The sequence below is a fragment of the Eucyclogobius newberryi genome, unplaced genomic scaffold (genome assembly GCF_026437365.1).
Source record: "Eucyclogobius newberryi isolate DKJ021-1_F unplaced genomic scaffold, fEucNew1.0.hap1 SCAF_9, whole genome shotgun sequence".
NCBI classification, from domain to species: domain Eukaryota; kingdom Metazoa; phylum Chordata; class Actinopteri; order Gobiiformes; family Gobiidae; genus Eucyclogobius; species Eucyclogobius newberryi.
This window is the reverse complement of record NW_027316532.1, coordinates 32,129,621-32,150,137: the sequence shown is the minus strand read 5'-3', so window position 1 is coordinate 32,150,137 and position 20,517 is coordinate 32,129,621. Positions and strand designations below refer to the sequence as shown.

The 20,517-nt window shown below is 40.5% G+C and overlaps 2 protein-coding genes across 2 annotated transcripts in view; both read right to left on the bottom strand.

Annotated features, from left to right (window-relative positions):
- fam32a (family with sequence similarity 32 member A) overlaps window positions 1-20,517 on the bottom strand; it is a 139,984-nt gene that overhangs the window by 43,980 nt on the left and 75,487 nt on the right. The gene's annotated exons all lie outside the window — the stretch shown is intronic.
- LOC140354459 (disintegrin and metalloproteinase domain-containing protein 10) overlaps window positions 100-20,517 on the bottom strand; it is a 28,305-nt gene continuing 7,887 nt past the window's right edge. Inside the window, exons 5-15 of the mRNA XM_072439505.1 lie at window positions 14,708-14,793; window positions 14,096-14,218; window positions 11,099-11,191; window positions 10,851-11,019; window positions 4,520-4,683; window positions 3,787-3,958; window positions 3,568-3,712; window positions 3,217-3,400; window positions 2,107-2,206; window positions 1,407-1,627; window positions 100-543 (exon numbers count right to left, since the gene is read on the bottom strand). Of these exons, the coding sequence (XP_072295606.1) occupies window positions 439-543; window positions 1,407-1,627; window positions 2,107-2,206; window positions 3,217-3,400; window positions 3,568-3,712; window positions 3,787-3,958; window positions 4,520-4,683; window positions 10,851-11,019; window positions 11,099-11,191; window positions 14,096-14,218; window positions 14,708-14,793 (1,562 nt within the window). The 3' untranslated portion in view covers window positions 100-438. The remainder of the gene's footprint in view (window positions 544-1,406; window positions 1,628-2,106; window positions 2,207-3,216; window positions 3,401-3,567; window positions 3,713-3,786; window positions 3,959-4,519; window positions 4,684-10,850; window positions 11,020-11,098; window positions 11,192-14,095; window positions 14,219-14,707; window positions 14,794-20,517) is intronic.

Sequence of the window (20,517 nt, the reverse complement as noted above, 5' to 3'; positions counted from 1 at the left end):
TGTGTCAAGGTGACCCAAAAGACAATAGACAAAATAGACAAAATCAGGAAGCATACAACTGAAGTCGTTATTAGCTTTATTTAAAAAAAAAAAAAAAAAAAAAATCCAGTCATAGATGTATTGTAATCTTTGCTCACTTTTGTATTCAAAATCTTGTTAAAACACTTAATAAAGTTCATATCAGGCACAAGGCCACAGCGGCTCAGCACAAGCAGCAGTCTTGCAACAGGTGGTCCTCTCTGAAGCCCAGTGTACTGTTTCGTGACCCATACAGTTCATAGATGACAGCAACTTTTTCCACAGCACATGCGGCTGTCTGCATTCCTTCCAAAGACGTCAAACACATCAGATGACCAGGTTGAAGAAAGGTGAACCCTGAGTGTCAAAACATCAACCAATCGTTGTGCTGGTCCTACGCAGTTGCTTTGTTGAAAATAGTCATCTCAAAATACTGGTGTCCAGAGTTCGGCTACAGAGGCAAACAATGCATCCCATCATGGCAGACACAACCGCCACAGTCAGCAGGATGGCCCACCAATAAACCTGGAAGGACGCATAATATGAATGATTACATTAATCATATTTTTGTACAGCCCAAAATCACAACAGCAGTCGCCTCACATGGCTTCACAAAACTGCACATTTAACCAACAGAAAGTTAGACATTCAAACTATTAAACAGTTACAAAACAATCAAATGTTTTGGAGATAGTTCATTGACAAATTGAGCTGCGCTTCTTCCCCCCAGAATTACAGAACAACGACTGTAATCCACTGAAATAGACAAAATAAGTGGAATGTAATTATGGCTTTTCCCAAAACATTTCTGTAAAATGAGCAGATAACCCTGAAGGAGCGTTCTGCTAAAAGCACATTCCTAATTCTCCACGCTCTCAGGAGAGTGAACCTGCAAAGCTACTGTGCACTTTCACCCCAAGAAGTGACCCAGGCTGTGGACTGCACACAAGACAAAGACTATCACACAACTGGAAATATATACACAGTGAGTTTCAAAATGATTCTAAACTGCACAATAAGTGTACATTTTTGTTTTACTTTTTGAGGGTGCAAGTATAGGCAAGTAAAAATGAACACAAAATGATGGACAACGGCAGGTGGAGACTTCTGTCAAATTAATCAACACTTTGTTTAAAGGTGCACTAAGTAACTTTTCTGATGGGGATCAGCCAGCTGCGACACAAACCACATGTGAGCAAAGTCTCCTCTCCACACATCTGACCTGTAACATAGCTTAGTGGCGTCACCTGCTTGTTTTGGTGGAGATACATTAATTTAATTTAACAATATTAATTTAGTATTGTTCCATCCCGTAGAACATTCAAGGCAAAGCACTAACATCTCTGATTTTATTTCCTAATATGATTTAAATGTACTTTTTCTGTCACCTTCATCCACTCTCCTAAGTCCTCAAAGTCATCCAGGTGCAGAAAGGAGTTTTTGAGTCTGGCGATGGGCCCGTCCGCATCCAGCAAACGACACACCTGGAACTTGTCACAATAACCCTGATTCCCTGAGCACGGAGCACCACCCACAAGAGGCAGCGCTTTTCTCTGGAAGTGACGGGACAACACTGAGGAGGTGGTGCTGGCACATGTCTGTGGTTGATCTGCACATACAGGTGAGTAAAAGAGGCAAAGACTGATATGTTTACTGTGGATACTGCTTCAAGGTGTACAAGGGTCCAAATCAATGAAAACCACAACCATTGAAATGAACTGTTAAGCAACCCATTAATATTATGTAAACACAAGCTAAGGTTCTTGACTGCTGATGGTTAATTACTGCACAGAGGCAGGTAATATGCTGCAATGAAAGAGACTGATTCATATATTACAGTATATTTAGTTTGGACAGACACTACAATACAACATAATACATAAGAATAATAATGGTGAACTCTTTAATCACATTTCTGTCTTTGTGTGTCATTCATATTGCTCAACAAAGTCACATTATGTCTCTTTGTAGTTGTTGTTGTTGTTTTTAAATGGAAAACTGATGCCTCAGAGACCTCTGCGGTGTTAGACAGAGATGTTGGAGGACAGAGTGTAAACACATTCCCTGGACTTATGCATGTGTTGTTACCAGGCTCCTGGCAGCACACGTGGCATTTCTCGTTCATTGAGTCTCCGGGACAGTCGCAATGCTGCAGCTTGTGTCGAACACACACAGACTCTGCACACACCTGGAAACAGCAATATATCCAAATAAACACCACTATAAATCATATTTTGTGACATATAAAATTATTTGGTTTAGTTAGAAAATAAATGAGTGAATGAAGAATGAATGAGTAGAGGATTACAGCAGATTTGTTCATAATGTATGCACTCAAATATGTATGTGTTTAGTCTTGTTTACTAATCTGGTTTGCAGTTTTTGACTGATTACTCTGAATACCTCCAAAGGTTTTTTCTGTTTTCCCGTTTGTTTCTAGGAAATATAAATGTTTCCAGCCTAATACAAATAAATAAATCATCTAAAAATGAAACTCCACCTCGGGACAGATGTTTGTGTCCCATTGCTCACATGTCTCCTCATAAGTCTGTTATTAAAGAATTGCACACACTCTGCTCCTCGGGAGGTCAATATGTTTAGAGCTAACACAGCTGGAGCTAATTCCCACTGTGAAATCCGCAATAGAAACATAACATTTAAGAGAAAACTGATAAAGATGAATTTGAGAACAAATTCTTGAAAAGCACACATTTTGTTTTATGAGGTCAAAGGTTTGCCGTTTTGTTTTTGCTCTGGTTGTTTTGAAAGGGAATAATATCCAGATGAAAAGATGACCACATAATGACAAGCAGTAGCTTTTAATAAATAACTGCAATTTAAAGTACTCTTGTTGTGTATTTGTAACACTGCCAACAAAAATCTCAATAAAGCATAGGTAACCATTAATTATTCACTAATTTGGCCAAGAGGGGTAAGCCATTGTACTTATACCTAGAATGTACTGTAATAGTTTCCCCCCTTATACAATCAACACAAATAACATTATAAAATACCACAAACCATACATAGTACAGTATGTAAATTATAATCATTGTTTTGAATGAAAGTCAACTTAAAATGAATAACAACTCCATAGTGGTGCACTTCTGATTCCACATCAGCTGTACTGTGCTTTATATGTATTTATCTGGCTGCCCAGTGGCATTGGCCCTGCAGTCAGAGGTGCAGTGGTCTCACCCCGTTCAGGCAGACACGAGTGCCCTGGCTGCAGATTGTGAGGTTTTCTTTGGGGCTGGGAGCAGGGCAGCGAGCGGACAGTCCCGAACACACACTCTCCTTCTGACAGTCTGTTTCCTCATCACAAACACGATCCGAGGACTTAAATCCACAGTCCGGTCTGCAGCAAAGGCCTTGGCTAGGACTATGGGAGGAGTCAAGCATGATAGTGATTATGGTTGAGCACATTCTGATGGAGGGAAGTGTAATTTAGAACTACATACAGTACAAACAAATACTTTTGATCTCTGACACCGCATTGTGAATAAGCACACAACAAGTCAGTACAATGATCCCATGTCTAATTGATACCTGCAGAGTTTATCAGGCTTCAGGCGACACTGGAGTTCAAGACGTTCCTTTGCACTGTAGCAGCAGAGGTCTGTGTCATTGTGTCCCACGTCACACTCTTCACCTTCCTCCACGAGCAGATTCCCACAGATGGGCTGATCACTGACTGACCAAAAGGAGCAGACAGTTCATCAAACACACAGGTTTTGCATCACACTGAGAGGACAGTGCGGTTCTTACCCACAAAGCAGTTATCTTTCTTCAGATTCAGGACTTTACTTATGTGTTTGATGCTGCAGGGCGAGAACTTATCATTGTTCTCCCGGAACTCGTCTGAGGCGTGAGGAAACATTAGGTATTGTCCTTTCCCTCCTGATGAACCCAGGTTACCACAATTAGACCCCTCATCATGCTGGAGATAAAGAAGATCATCTATAATGTTTTTTAAGTCACATTGGAAACATCCAGCGTCATCTATAGTGCAACACAACTTATTTCAGCCCATGGAATCTGCAAAACATAAATAACTGGGAGGTCAGACTCTGAGAGGGCATTCACACACCGCTAGTGTATGCAGTACAGATCTATAAACGTATGTTTGTTATTTGTGGTTGGCGAGTCCAAAGGCACAATATGTCCCACAATATGTCTGTTTGCACAAGAACAACTATTTCGAAATTAATGTGACCAAGTTATTTTGATAGCAATGACTGAGAGTCTACCTGTGTTTGTTTTTCCTGACTAACCAATGAACGCTAAGGACACCTATTTTTTGGACATTCAGACCATTCAATAAAGAACAAGGTCCACTGTGGGCAAAAACTGCTCCATTGTGATGTCAGAATGTAAAGACAAACTATTCAGAGAACCCTAGCTGGATCAGCGCAGAGTAACGTCATGTGGGTTAGTTTATGTATTAGTATTATTATCATTTTTATAAAATAAATACATGAATTTCAAAAGTGCCACTGACCGGTGCTCCCAAACTGTGTCCGAGCTCGTGGGCGAGAGTCAGCTGCACCTGCCGTGGCGGCAGGAACTGTCCATAGTTCTGAATCGTGACCAGACCTGTGTTCAGAGTTGAGTACTGGCCGTTTCTCAGCTTCATGTAGCCCGAGCAGATCCCTCCCCAGTTACCTGCACACACAGGTTTTGGGAGGAAACATTTGGCTGCAGATTCAGCATGTCCAGTTACATAAATGCAGGTCTTGTCACAGCATTATCTCATTGCATAACAGACCTCAAGCTACTGGAAATACCTCCACAGTGCCACTGAGACCTTATCAACCACTGAGGCCCAGTCTGGGGAGGTACAAACAGAGCCTCTCTCACAACACAGAGCCACTGGTCTGTTTCTCCTTTGTCAAGCTTTATTTAATGATCCAAAACATTTCTTATAATGACTAACAACTGGATTTGTTCACAGAAACACTGGGATAGATATGACAGCACCTTAAGCCTAACTAATGACAGGACCACATCTGATGTGTTGTGTGCATGTGTGTTGTATCCTAGAACAAATAATCTTGGCTGCTGTGTTGGTAAGTCAAAGTTAATATTATGGCATCAAAAATTATTACCAGAGATGGCATCAAACATTGACGTCACAAAATGGTTGTCTGTAGCAAATGATCAGTAAGGGTGATCAAAGTGCACATTTAAACTTTTTCATACAAAACAATTACCATAGTATTTATCATTACATATGATACCGGACTGAGGGGCCTTGGTGGCTGACTGGGCACATGGAAACTGACTCATGTACAGAGTCATGTAAACTGCAGTCTAACAACAGTCTCACAGTTTCACTCCCAGGAGACCAGAGTCATCAATCAACCACAGCATTTTCCAGTTCACAGTTGATTAGAGTTTACCTGTAGGAAGTCCCTGCACATCTCATGGCATCACGTGAAATTTTACGTAACAAGTCTTTCTCAATGTAGTCTGTAGGGGTGGAGGGGGCTTTGCCTGGTTTGCGAGGTGCATGTCTATCAAGGTATTCAGGCCAGTTTCGGAGAATTGGAGGTTACTATGTGGCATTGAGAACTGTGGGAACCAGCTGTGGGCATCTGGATCACACGCAATCCTCTGTTTGTGTTAACACGGTGAGCCCACGGGTGACGTCCTGGATGTGAGAGAGGCTTCTATACGAATCCAAACAAAAACAAGCTCACTGTCACTATGATACTGTTTAATAGAGTAACCAATAAGACAAGGATTGTGCTCGAAGATGTAGAGGTTTAAGGCATTTGTGTCGTTATTACCAACTTGGCTCTTTTGGCTTGAATTTCAGTGTTTGGCTAATGTCTCTCACACGTAGTTTCATGTATTTACTGTCCTTTCTAATAAAGCAACAACATAACAACAACATCAAATAGCCATCAAGAAAAAAATAATGTATTAAGAGCTACCAGTTTTGTTGTTGCTCTCTGCTACTTCATTGGCTGGAACATTGCAAGTTTGGATAAATGCAATACATTTGATAAATACTTCTTTATGCACTGGCGCTACCCCTCAAGTGTGCTTTAGTTTCCATGAACGTTCTACTACTACTATGTTGGGATTCCCCTGTGAATGTTCATCAAGATTTCTTTCTTTTGACCTAAAATGGTCCCCCCAACGTGCTATTCAAAGAGCTGGATTTCCTAGAAAGAGCTTTACTTTTGGAGGTTGTGGTTGTTGGCAGAGCAGGTTTTAATCCCCTCCTCTCTCTCTTTTTCCTTGTCTTCTCCACGGAAAGAACCCCAAATGAAAGACTTGTATTATTTGCTTGCTTGATAAACATGGTAGGAAGAAACTAACAATTTAGATTACTTGCAGCTTGTGACCAGAATGACACATTTGCACAAACTTCGACTCTTTTAAATGAGTGGAGCAATATATAAATGCATCGAGAGCACTGCACATGGTTAAGGGACTATTCCAGAGTCTCTTTTCAGCCAACGTAAACAGACTCTGACAACAAACAGAAGAGTAAAAGAGAAGGCTTCAGAAAAAAGACAGTTTGTGCCAGTATCACGTTTTAATTTAGAACAAAAACAAGCCCAGCGTGTTATATGACCGCTGGTAACACCAGACAGACAGAATTCCTGGAACCATACAATAACTCCAAAGGAAGTGATGTCAGGTTTGCTGTACTGTACTTCTCTGAGCAGTTCGAAGTTCAATGACCTTAGCTTAATTCATGACCCATTATTACACACATATCTGACAATTGTTGTAAATATGTTATTAATTTCCAACTAAAAACAATTATTAATTGCTCCTCCTTAGTGGATCAACAGAGGGTTCAGGATTTAGATATTTTTATAAATCTAGAAAATAATGAAATGGCATAATTTGAGATAAAGAGCGAGACACATTTGAGCAGTAGAAGTCACAATGGGAAACCAGTGTATCATAATAGAAATTAATATATAACGTTTTATTTAATCCTTACAGAATTTATCTGAATTTTTATTTTAGAATAACTTGATTTTAGTGGGATGGGCCACGGCTCGAGGCTCTGTCTGTCAAAGGGATTTATTATTGCCTTCCTCTGACAATAGGAGAACTCTTGCCACTTTTAAATCATACATTCAGCTGTGTTTGTAGAACTTGGATTTATTTGAAATAATTGTTTGGCTTGTAAGCTTTATTGGACAGGACAGAGTAGTGGAAATACAAAAAATATATATGTTATGGCACTTTCAACTGGCCTTTCATTATTCTGCATTCTGTGTATTTGTAATGTACTGTGACTGTCTTCTGAGATGTCTGCCAAGGGACAACAAATCAATCAATCAATCAAAAACAAATAAACCAAATAAAAACCCCAAATCATTTCTTATATTGCCAAAAGGGGTCACTAAAGGGTCCTTATCTAATGGATTCACAAAAAAGTTTGTGGATTAGTAAACAAGCTGCACATGAAGGCAAAGTTTCTTCAAACATTGAGTGGTGGTCCGAGAAATAAGATACTCTTGTCAGTTGCCAACATACGACGATCTAGTTGTTGAACTTTATGTCCACCTGACACAAACAGGAACTAAGGTTTTGTGTGGAAAAATACATCTGTTACCGTTAGTTTCAGAGGGGCCAGGAATTTCACTGGCATGAAAACTAGAGTAGTACAACCCCCACCCTGATGTATAGCACGGCCTTGAAGAGGTCAGCGCCATGACGGGTGGGGGTTGTGCGTGAGCATTATTATATCTCCAAAGCTGCTGCAGGGTCTCGGAGGTCTCAGAGTTTATGTTGTCCCGGTGAAAGACCTTCAATATTACCCAAGACTGACAATAAACCTCTGCACGTGCCCTCGTATGAAGTCTGTCCGAAGTCAAACATTATCCAAGTTTATGTCTGGGCTGATAGTGGCTGGTCTTGTGATTCAAAAGTCACACCATTGTCACCCACAATGTAGTTTGTGTTGCTCACGTGAAATATGTGGCACGGAGGGCGCGAGGCATGCTGTTAGCAGGCACTGCTTAACATGTTTAGGCCCATCTTTAATTTTGTTAGTCATTAGGGCCTAATCACATGTCACTTGAGGTGGTCTACTCTCACACCCCTCTGTTTGGCCAATCAAAAGCCTAAAATGTGTCACATGATCAAGCAGAGCAGCTTTTGATATGTCACAATGAGGATAGTTGGTAGGCAACACATTCAAATTTACATAATATTGTGAAGCTCCTCTCTCTGTCTCTTTCTCTCTCTTTTTTCTCTCTCTCTTATATACATATACATAATACACCCTTTCAGTTGGCTGCCAACCGTCATTAAAAGCAACACAACAACAACAACAAAATCAGACTATTGTGAATGTTGTTTTGAAGATGTGCAAAATATAGAGTATATTGTTTAATAAAATAAAAAAACTACCAAAAGAGCTAATCAAAATTAAAATTAAAAAGGTTATGATGATTTACATATATTTCAAATGTGTCTGATACATAAACCTCAACTAATACATGTAAAGATGGGTTTTAACTCATTTCTGTTGGATTGACATAATATTGTCTGAAAATATTCTCCAATATAATATCGAGAAATCAATTTTCTATTTTGCCAATCTCTAAATAGTACTGTGTAGAAAGGTACAATTTTAGACAACACTTTTTAATGGGTTGTGTCAAATGGGTTGTGTCAAAGGGTTGTGTATTTTTTTTACAATACACTTTAAAAGTTGTTATCAGATAAGAATGTTAAGTGCGTTGAACACAGTGGCAGCTTCACAGTAGAACCACTGAGGAATTTTAATTGAGGATTGCACTCACGTTTTGTTTTTGTCTTCACTTGCCAAAATAACACGGCTTCACTGCTCTTATTTTGGATGGACGTTATACGACCACATATATCTTTTACATATTGTTTGTAGTTTATTTTAAACCAAAAAGCAAATCACAAAGATTCACTGAGCTGTACAACGTTTTTAAATATTTAGTACCAGTTGATTATTTTATTATTGATGTGCATTTCACAATCAAGCAAATATCTATGTTACGCTACACATCTTTAGAACAATACATGCTTTTGCTATTGCATTAGTCTGATCCAGCCCATCACTGATCTCATTGTTTATTCTGTGGAGTTTTGAATGTGTCATTTGGCAAGTTCACAACAGGCTGCAGAGGAAGGAGAGCACAGACAGATTTAGAGCCACATAGAACAACTATTTTATATTGTCTTTTTAAATATAACCGGTCAGATTGGAATATTTATGACTGTTTTTGTAGATACATTGCAATAAACTATAAACATTGTCATTTCTTTTCACTGTACAAATATTTTTACAATGACATGGTCAAATAAATGGAGAAAGGATCTGTATTATTCTAATGAATGTCATCGTTTGAGAATATCTATGTATTTATATTAATAAATAATCAATCAATCAATCCTGCGTTTGGATTTATTCAGTGAAGTGTTAATTCATTAACACAACATAAATTTAGGGCAGCTGTGTCTCAGGGGTTTGAGCATTCACCCAATAAAGTGCTTTCATTGACCAAAATACTGCACAGTAGGAGGTGGAGCGTTAAGCTACCAAGCTCCTGTGCTAAGGAATCAGCTCCCTGTCTATTGAAGAGGCCGACACAGTCTCTTCATTAAGAGCAGGCTTAAAACATTCCTCTTTGAAATAGCTTACGGTCAGGCCAGTTAGGAACAGAAATAATAATAATTATAATAAAATGTGGGTTTTTATTAAAAACCTACATTTTTGCAGCTACGCTGCTCTAGGGGCTATTATCCCTCAGGCAGTAGCTGAGTCGAAAGGCAAAGCTCTCTATTTACCGGTCGGTCTACGTTCCTACCCTCACCTATGGTCATGAGCTTTGGGTAATGACCGAAAGGACAAGATTGCAGATACAAGCGGTCGAAATGAGTTTCCTCTGCTGGGTGGCTGGGCGCTCCCTTAGAGATAGGGTGAGGAGCTCGGTCACACGGGAGGAGCTCGGAGTAGAGCCAGTGCTCCTCCACGTCGAGAGGAGCCAGCTGAGGTGGCTCGAGTATCTGTTCCGGAGCCTCCTGGGCGCCTCCCGGGCATGTCCCACCGGGAGCATGTCCCACCGGGAGGAGGCCCCGGGGAAGACCCAGGACACGCTAGAGGGACCATGTCTCTCGGCTGGGCTGGGAACGCCTCGGGATCCCCCCGGAGGAGGTGAAGAAAGCGTCTGGGGAGAGGGATTTCTGGGAGTCCCTGCTTAGACTGCTGCCCCCGCGACCCGGCCCCAGATAAGCAAAAGAAGATAAATGGATAGAATATTTTATATTTTAGTCCACCTGTAGTCTGTTTATTGCTGTTGACATGTTTTTCTCCTTCTTCCATTCCCTTTGTGGAGTGATTCTGTTTTAGGGAGATGATGACCTGTGGACCTGGATGCTCCTCAACTGCCTGGAGAAATGGTTCTTCATCTGCCTCGAAGAACTGTTTCTCCTCGTTAGTGGTTCTGGCGCTACAGTCCATCTGCAAATTGAAGCGCGTCCGCCAGCCTGTCCGTCGGATCTCTCCTTCACTGTGGAACTGTGACATTTGCTAATTTGTTTTTCACTGTCGCCCTTTGAGGCAACTTCTGTTGTGATTTTGGGTGTTACAAAAATAAATTGAATTGAACCAAATATCCATTAAACCATTCTTTGAGACCCCTGAACTCACTGATCTGCACCCACTGGAGTTTGCTGCAGCAGGATTGAAGGATAGCTTACCACCAAGAAAAGGAATAATAGTCTATTGTAACACTTGAGAAGTGTGAAAAAGTGATGTGCAAATCCAAGCCAAGAGAACCAGTGTAGATAGTCATATTTGTGTAGTGCTTTGTCCTCACCGATCTTGCCCTCCCAGGCCAGCCCGAGCACTCCGCTGTAGTCACGGTTGGTGAGCAGGTAGGACAGACAGTAGTTTCCCCAGTTATTTTCAGAGTAAAGGCTAAGCAGCTTTTCTGGGCCGATGTACAGCCGCTGTAAAGGGTCCCCCATATCCTCTTCAGTCATCACCTTCATCAAGTAATACAGTAATACAGTAAAGCATTAGTTACATGACGTTTTGGTCATATCAATTGTTATAAAGTCTTACATGAAGAGACTTGACTCTGAAGTTGACCAGCTTAATCCCGTTAAAGTCAACCTTGTCATAAATGTCGTTCACTGCTTGAATATATGAAGCAATCTGAAAGAAAAAAATATGGGGAAACAAATAAATGCCAAATTGCATCCTACAAGGTCAAATATCCTTTTTGTTTTTACTTTTCACCTGACAGATCTGAAAATGTTGATTTAAACTTGCATTCATTATTGACTGCCACTACGTAATCCTCAGGACTCTAGACCCATTTGAGAGTGCCACGTGAGTGGCCAATCACGGGTTCAGGCCTGAGAGCATCGGGCAGGAGCATCTCAGCATCTCTTACATATAGAATCTAAGCCGGGGCAAAGGGGGTGACAGCAGGATAACAGAAGGAAGCTGTGGCTAAATTATATCAGCATTTGCTCTGACTGCGTAAGTGTTGTTACTGGTAAATTAAACAGATGTGCAGTGATGAGCAGAATGAGTTCAAAGAAAAGTATTTTCATTGGCTTTAATGGATATTAATTTGTACTGATGATACTGCTGATGTAATTATACAAGCGTAACTGTGGTCAAAGGGATTTCATGTGACGCTGTTGTACTTTTGACTCCAATGATCACAACGTTTCATTCAATTAAGTGAAATACACTCACGCCACACCGTCTTAAAGGTGAGTTCTACTTTTTAAATGTTTTCTAAATTGAGAAATCAGGAAAGGAAAAAACATTTTGTCATTTGATTTGCTCTGCCCTAATTTGTAGTAATGTTTATTGCATGCAGCCAGTCCAGTGGGCAACTTCATAGACCAACACAGGCAGATTTTCCACTGGACTGGAGCACTTTTGGGCCAACAATCAGCTTGTGCATTGATGGTAGCCCTGTGGTGAGAATGTGTGCCAAATTCGGTCATTCCAACTCATAATATACAATCCAATGGCATTGACACATCCTTATTTTGGATTTGTGTGGTGTCTAGAGAAAAGTGTTCAAATTTCCTAATATCAAATGTAGCTAATGTGCAGCCAAAGCCTTGGTTGTGAGAGTTATGATTGTCCTTGAACACTTTGCCCTTCGAGGCAACTGCTGTTGTGATTTCAGGTGTTTCAAAAATAAATTTAATTGAATCAAACTTGAACAAACCAGTCTAAATACTGGTGAGGTGAGTTAAAAAAAAAACACAAATAAGACGTAGTATCACTTTTAACGACCTGTGAGAAACCGATCACACTGATGTAGTCAAATTATCCAGATAAAGTGTGTTTAAATACAATTTTAAACAGTTTTGGCATGGGGGCACTGTCAGGCCTATGCTGAAGACACCGCACAGTCCTGATCACACAATAACGACCCGCTCTCCATCACTCTCTGCTCTAGTCTGAGATCACAGAGGTCCACAGACATATTATATGGTCCCTGGCCCAGCCCAGTCCTTGTCCTTGTGGACGCACGAGCGCCAGCCCCAGTTTGTGGCAGAATGGACTGTGAGCTGCTACTGCAGAAATGAGCCTGGTCAATAAAAGGCTGACATTTTTCTAAGAACATAAAGACATTCTATGCGACTCAGTCTTTATCCAAGTTTTAATTTTACACTCATGCAACACAATCAAAGCGTTAACCGCAAACATGCACAGTGTATTTCTGACATGATCTCAGCAAAGGAGCAAAGGCTATTATTCTCTGTGAAGCCTGCGGTGTTCAGGGGCCCCTTTGCCACTTAGATCACACTGCCTTTCATCGCTGGGCACAGACATCAGGGGCCCTTTTAACAAGCACACTCTGTGGGCACAAACAGGAAGTACTGATGAAAATGTATTATATTGTATGTAGTATTTAAACTAATTTAATTTTGATTTATAGTCCTCTTATTAATTAAAACTAACTCTTTTGAAGCATCGGGATCATTAAAACAGAAAATCAGTCCTGTCTTGGACCAAATTCCAGTTACATTTGAAGTAAATAAACAAAAATAATAGTTAGCAAGCTTAGCACATTGATAGAATCAATTGGTAGTTTATGAACTTTTTTTGGTGGATAGCTGCAATCGCCATGGCGAAGGGGGGCAGTCCAGACCAAAATATCCAGATTTTGTCTCCCGGTCCAGCCCTGGACAAACACTCTTTTCAGCCCTGGACAAACACCAAGTTTATCACAGGTCACGGCACATTTAACTTGATATGAAAATAAATCACATACTGTATCCATATAAAGTGATCTGAATAAAGAACATGTTTATTTAGCCAACATCTTGCACAAGTATTTTCTTTTGTTTAATCTGAGACTGATAATCAAATTTGATTGCAACATTATCCAATACTCATAGAACTCAAAGACCCCAACACAATTCAAGGTTTGTAGAACAAAGTACGAAACGCTCATGGGACATCCAAGGAAATCCTGCTGTGGTCTTATTTTCAATTCTGTGACCCAAACACCAGGAAGATGTAGTGACTCTTAATGAAATTTACACCAATGAGGCTGTCACATGTCGCCACTGTACTACCATTGTGTCTTAAGCCTAAAATGGAATACTTGAGTTGAATATCATGGACACGAGTGATAGACAGTGGTTATGCAAGCTTTATCAACCATCATTCAGCCTTGGAATATGAGGCAATCAGCATTCATATGAAGCCCAGAGCCTCACAGTGGTTCTTTTGGTACAAATATATTGTAATTTTCTACTAAGAGAATTAGTTGAAGAAAGTGAGTGACAGGAATTTTAAGACTGTGGGTATTATTTAAAGTGAAACAACACAGATCTAATATGTAATATGGAAAAATACATATTTAATCACTATGTCCAATACTTTTTGGACACACTTTGTCTAAATTTCTTTCCTTTCCTTTGGCTTTTCTCTTTTATCGTCTCATAAATATATATACTAAGATATTTATTACTACTTTTCCTGACCAAGAAGCAATAAACAAAATATATTGTAACTTTTGTTTCAAACGCTTAAGAAGAGATAAGAACTACTTTGATCACAGACGTCAACAGACAGTACCTGTGCCACTACAGCCTCTACAGACTTGAATCTCTTGAAGAACAGGTGATCTACGTGAAAGTGGAGCAGGCAGCTGGTCTTTGCTTCATCCACTGTCCTCCTGGAGCGGCTCATCGCTGCCTCCTGTGGACAACACAATAAGGACATAGAGGATGAATGAGCTAGTGTGTCCTAATACTTCTGTTAGTGAATGGCAAACCAAAACATGAGGTCAGTGAAAACAATGATAATACATTATGTGGATTATGCAGTGCTTTACGTCTATTGTTATTGTTCGTAAACATCTGCTGAAGCTGTTTAGTGTTGTGTAGGTGGAAATGTTCCCCATTTGTTTACATGTTATAAATGGATCCGAATCAAGGCCACTATGTCTAATGTTGACAGTGGCAGTTGGGCAAAGGTGAACCAATAAGTACAAAAGGCCTGATCTGTTTAATAGTTTTGGCAGATGTTGTGGGAAATGCCTTTGCAAATGTTTTATTGTTCTATGGGGAACTTTTTTTTAAAACTGTATGATCACATGAGAATAAACAACAACACAACAAACCTACAGAACAATGCAACATCTCGTAAAACAATGAAGAAATGATGGCTTCTACTGCTGCTACATACTTCACTTAGTGTAGGTCCAAGGCCAAGAAGTTTCATATGTTGTGCAGCACAAAAACCTGCGTGTTCGCTTCGTTTGGACGGTAGCACTACAAAACAGCATTAAAGAAAGAATTAAGTGACCAAATTAGTAAATACAGAATAAAAGGCATATTTGTTGAAGATTTTAAGGTATCATGGTATTTTGTGCATTAAGTTAGTGTGCAGCATGTGGCATTTATTTGGGCCAAAGTCTGTTATTGATCCTACAGTAAATAAAACTCTCAGTTGGCTTTAATCTATCTATTTATTGTACATTTATACAAGGCTTAAGCAAACATAGGAGTTGCGTCATGCTTTGATCTTCATCATCATGACATTTAACCTTATGAGTAACATAACTTATAACCTATTTCTGACTCAGTGTGATGTATTCAAAGATGAAGTTTGACAAAGGCCCTGAAAGTATGAGTTTTAGAAAATGGTTTGCTGAATCGTGTAGAAATAAAACAAAGCAATACACCATGCTTTTCGTGTTTTGAAAAGTTTTGATTGGGGATAGAAGTCAAACCCACTGTAATGTTCAAGGGAACAGTAAACATTTGTGTTTTTCGGATCGGCAGCGTGTGTTATCTGAACTGCGTCAAAGAGTCTGGCCATTGAACATTAAGGAAAAATGCACTCAAGCTTTAGTAAAATATTAAAAAGCATTGGAAAATAAATAAAATAAATAAATAAAAATAAACAAAATACATTTCAATATAGTGATTGACAACATTTGCTCAAATACTCAGACAAGCTACGTTGAGGAATCAGAGCAACCTTTAGCCCTGCGGTTACAGTCCAGGATGGTCGACGCCTCTGGGGAAGAGCTTTCTTTCCCAAATTGTACAAATAATGAAGAAACTGTGACGCATGTCATTGCTCTGGTGCACTCCGCCCTCTTAGTGCAACAGGACAAAAAGTACTTACTGTATGTGATGGAAGTCACATGGCTAATTACTGCTGAAAATGTGTTTAATTTCCAAAGTGCATTGGTGTTATTGTTGTGGACACAATAGTTTGAAATTCCACTGGTTACAGAAAGTCACATGACGTTATAATGCCTTTCACATGATACTGAAGTGGCATTGTGAGGGTTTGCCACTTAAACTAGTGACCCATATAACCCCTGGACGTACTTGGCCTGTAGCATTAGTGTAGACAGCTGCCCTCCTGTATCGGACACAGACCCACAGTGAGTGACAGACAACACATGAAGGATCACACCACGCTGCTTTGCACCCATCAGCCAATCAGAAAACTGCTTTCCTTTCTATACATGGCATGAAAGGGCATAAGAAATATAATCCTAACTGCCTGGCCAAGACCCAGTGGCAGAATTACTTCCAGACATTTTCTAACTTCTTCAAGTTCTGTTGCACTTAATTGGACAAGAGACATTTGTGGTGAGTCTGGCCAAATGTGTAATAAAGGTTTTCTTCTCCAAACACCAGATTCATCTATGATCTTGAGTTTGCAAATGCATATAAAGCTGATTATTTTCTAAGAGCTAAATTCTCAACCCTCTTCAAGGTTTACATTTCCAGCATCAAATCAAACCTGTCTTAACGGTTTGGTCAAGAAAAGTGCATTCAATTCCATATCTGTAAATGATCTTTTTATATACAAAATATTCAATGAAAAAACCCATAGAAATATACAAATAATGAGCTTTTGAGATAAAAACTGACTAAAACTAACAGCATATTTTTATTATTCTTTGAGGAAGTGTAATAACGATGAATGAGAAATCATTTATATCAAGACTATCAAAAGGTGATTTTCTTGGGGAGAGAAAGGTTTTGGTTAGTCACTATTTTTGCAGTAGTGCTTTTACCTTTTGCAGTTACCATTTAGGACAAGGAAAACATATACTATGAAAACCAGGAGGTCTACACAGAAAATACAATGAAATAGTCCAGAAAATAAAATTGTGTAAATGTAAAGTACATTAAGACTACAACAGGGCTGACAACACCAAGAGTTCAGCCAGGTGACGTTAATTCATCAGAATAGAGCTAGAAAATAACAAAAGCTTTACTTTTTTATGAACCCAAAGTATTTATGACTTCACAAAGCAAACAACACTGTTTCCTAACTAAATGCAATTCCCAAAATAAAGATTTGACTTGGCTTTTTCCCACATGTGATGCAATACGCTGTGGCTTTGAGGGCACAGAACACAGTGTGACAACAGTGGATCTCCTTAAATGACCCTGTTTATTAATTCACATCTAACGTCCCCTGGGAGAGAGACAAAAACGTCCTTTGTTGTCTCAAAGCAACAACAGAATAAATGTTAAATAACCTTCCTTTGGATCTGGATTTAAGAACAGGATGCAGGTATTTCACAAGACTGTCCACTAAAAAGGAGTTTGGGAGAAATGGCAGGAAATGTGGGGAGTATGACAAAACAAACATGGGATCTGTTGATTTACAATACTTTTCCTGTGAATGAGTTTCTTGGAAAAAAGTCTAAAAGTATTTAGACACACAACACACAAAACTCTCAGCACTGACTGCAAATAAAAGCAACTAGTCTATCGTCAAGGAAACAAACCAGTCTCTAAAACGTCTAAATGAATCGTCTTGTCACATTTTCCTCTTTGGTCTTTCGTTAGTTTGTCCTTACTTCACCTCAGGCCATTGCATCTAAAGCCACAACACACTGAGCCTTTTTTCCCCCTACTTTTGGCTGTTGCCCAACTCACTCCTAATAATCTAATACTTTACAAGAATGTGCCCGATTCATTGAGCGGGGGAGACCTCTGTTAAAAAGGCAGGTAGAAAAAAGCTTCAGTTGTAGTCATCTGGACTCAGTTAGAAAAAATAGACGTTTCGACTCTCATCCAAGAGTCATTGTCAATAAAAGAATTTAGATCGAGAACTCCGATATTAATACTGTTCTGTGGTAAGACCCGCCCATTGGGCGGAGCCTTCCTGAAGTAGAAAGAGTTGTTAGTTTCAACAGAAACTCCCCCCTTGTATCTACCGAGCTAGCCTATTCAGAATTTTTAATGGGCTATTAGAATCCTCTTTGTCTTTGTGAGACCCTGGCTCAACCACCCTGAGTACCTGATTAGTATCTAAATGTCCTGGTCCTCTACCTTTCCAGGGGTTCAGTGTACCATTATAGATACCAGGAAGATTGAATCTTAGCCCTCCATTTCTGTTTAAAGAAGGTCTTTCTTTTTTAACAAAAATAGCTTCCTTGACTCCTCTTTCAAACCATCTTTTCTCCCTGCTTAAAACCTTCACCTCACTGTCTTCAAACGAGTGATTAGAGGCTTCAAGATGGAGATGCACGGCACTCTCAGGTCCTGAACTTGTATTTCTTCTGTGCTGATAGAGCCTCTTGTGTAGAGGCTGTTTCGTCTCACCTATGTAACGTTCTTTACAGCTTTCTTCACTGCATTGGATCGAATAAACTACATTGCTCTGTTTTTGAGTCGGCATCTTGTCCTTAGGGTGAACCAGTTTTTGTCTTAAAGTGTTTCCTGGTTTAAAATAAACAGGGACTTCGTGTTGTCTAAAAATTCTCTGCAGTTTTTCCGACAGGCCAGACACATAAGGGATAGAAACACCCTTCCTTCTCTGTTCAGTTTCCCTTTTGTCCTGCTTCTTGGTTCTCTTCACTCTGTTGAGAGCCCAAGCGGGCTAACCACAGGCTGAGAGGGCATTTCGGACATGTTTTTCCTCTTTCTTCTTGCCCTCTGAGCTGGTGGGCACACCTTGAGCTCTGTGTTGTAAGGTTCTGATCACTCCCAGCTTGTGCTGTAGTGGGAGAGCAGATACTGGTCCGTGTGTGTAGGTTTCCTATATACTTCTATTTGAAGTTTCCCATCCTCTCCTCTGATCGTGGAACAATCAAGAAAGGCCAAGCGATTCTCCTTAGCGTCTTCTCTTGTAAACCTGATATGTGGGTCCACAGCATTGATGTGATCAGAGAAGGTTTCCAGCTCTTGTTTCTTGATTGTTACAAAAGTATCATCGACATAGCGAAGACACAGTTTTGGGGCTATGCCTGAGAATGAGGCGAGTGCCTTCTTCTCAAAGTGCTCCATGTACAGGTTGGCCACTATGGGAGAGACGGGCGAGCCCATGGCACAGCCATGAATCTGTCTGTAAAATTGTCCCCGGAATTGAAAGTAAGTGGTGTTCAGACAGATGTCCAACAGTTTGCATATGTGTTCAGGTGTCACAGAACAGTATTAATATCGGAGTTCTCGATCTAAATTCTTTTTTTTTGACAATGACTCTTGGATGAGAGTCGAAACGTCTATTTTTTCTAACTGAGTCCAGATGACTACAACTGAAGCTTTTTCTACAATGGAACACGCCTGGACGAATGAGGGATTACACCGTCATTTGTGATGGATATAGAATATTTCTGCATCTCTGTCTGTGGGAGAGGAGGCAGGAAGCAATCATTTCACAGGGGAGGTCTACTGTAGTCAATAATTTAGGTTTTGGCTTTTGAGTCAACACAAATGAGCCAGAAAATGCAGCTGGGGTTATGGGATAATTCTGCATGTTAAGATAACATTACAAGGGAAAAGAATCAGTTTTTACATAAAATTAAAACATTTTTTGTAGAGTTCAGTTGAAGTACGGTAGTTACAACTACAAGAACTACCACTAAACTATCACCTTCTAAATAACAGATTTGACTGGCTATCTGGTTTTTACCAAGGTTGAAGGAGGCTATTGTAAACAGAAGGTAGGTTGCATCGTGACATACCATCTCAGTTCAAAGAAGGATTTTCCTCCGTCACACCTCTTTCATACATCAAAGAAGGATTGCCTCTATCACACCTCTTTCATACCATCCCTTCTTCCTGCTCAAAGAACCACAAAGCCTGTCAAATCAGGTACTTAGCAGCTGTCAGAGAATTCCAACCGTACACCCGGTGAGGGACTTTCTCAGGGTTGATGGGGGGCAGAGTGAGGCTGGCGGTATGATTTTCAGCCAGGTAGGAAATGCGAAGGCGCGGCTTGCGGGGGTTGGTGATCTGCGTGTGAGCCCGTCGGTGGCTTTGTCTGCTATAGCTCCGTGGAAGTTTGTCCCGGCTCCTGTTGATGTTAGCTTGCATGGCAAGCTTAGAGGAGTCGCTGGGAGGGCACCGCAGTTTGCCGTTCAAGCGCTCATCGATAAGCACTCAGGTGATGTGTTTATTTATACCGACGGGTCTAGGGATCCTGAGAGTGGGCGTACTGGCGCCGCTTATTTTGTGCCTGACCTGGGGCTGGCGGTCAAGAAGAGGTTGACAGATCGCCTTTCTGTTTTCACGTCGGAACTTATAGCGATACGGTTGGCATTGGAATGGGCGGAATCTGCTTTGCAGTGTTGCGGCATTGTGGTGGCCTCTGACAGCCTTTCTGCATTGCAAAGCATTAAATCTGGGAAATCGGATTGCAGACAGGATGTGTTGAATGGCATCTTCTGTCTGATGCTCTCCCTGTCCAGGAAGGATGTGAGGGTTTCCTTCATTTGGGTCCCTGCGCATGTGGGGGTGGATGGTAACGAAATGGCTGATACACTGGCTAAACGTTCCCTTAGGCGGCCATCAATTGATGTGGCGGTTGAGTTAAGCAAATCTGAAATCAAGCCCGTTATCAAGAGTCATGTGGTCGGCCTTTGGCAGGAATTTTGGAGCCACTGTGTTACTGGACGGCATCTCTATCACATACAGGGTAGTGTGGGTCCTTGCAGGTCTATGGGCAGGAACGCGTGGGAGGAAAGGGCCTTCGCCCGCATGAGGATTGGCCATGCTGGACTCAATTGGTCACTG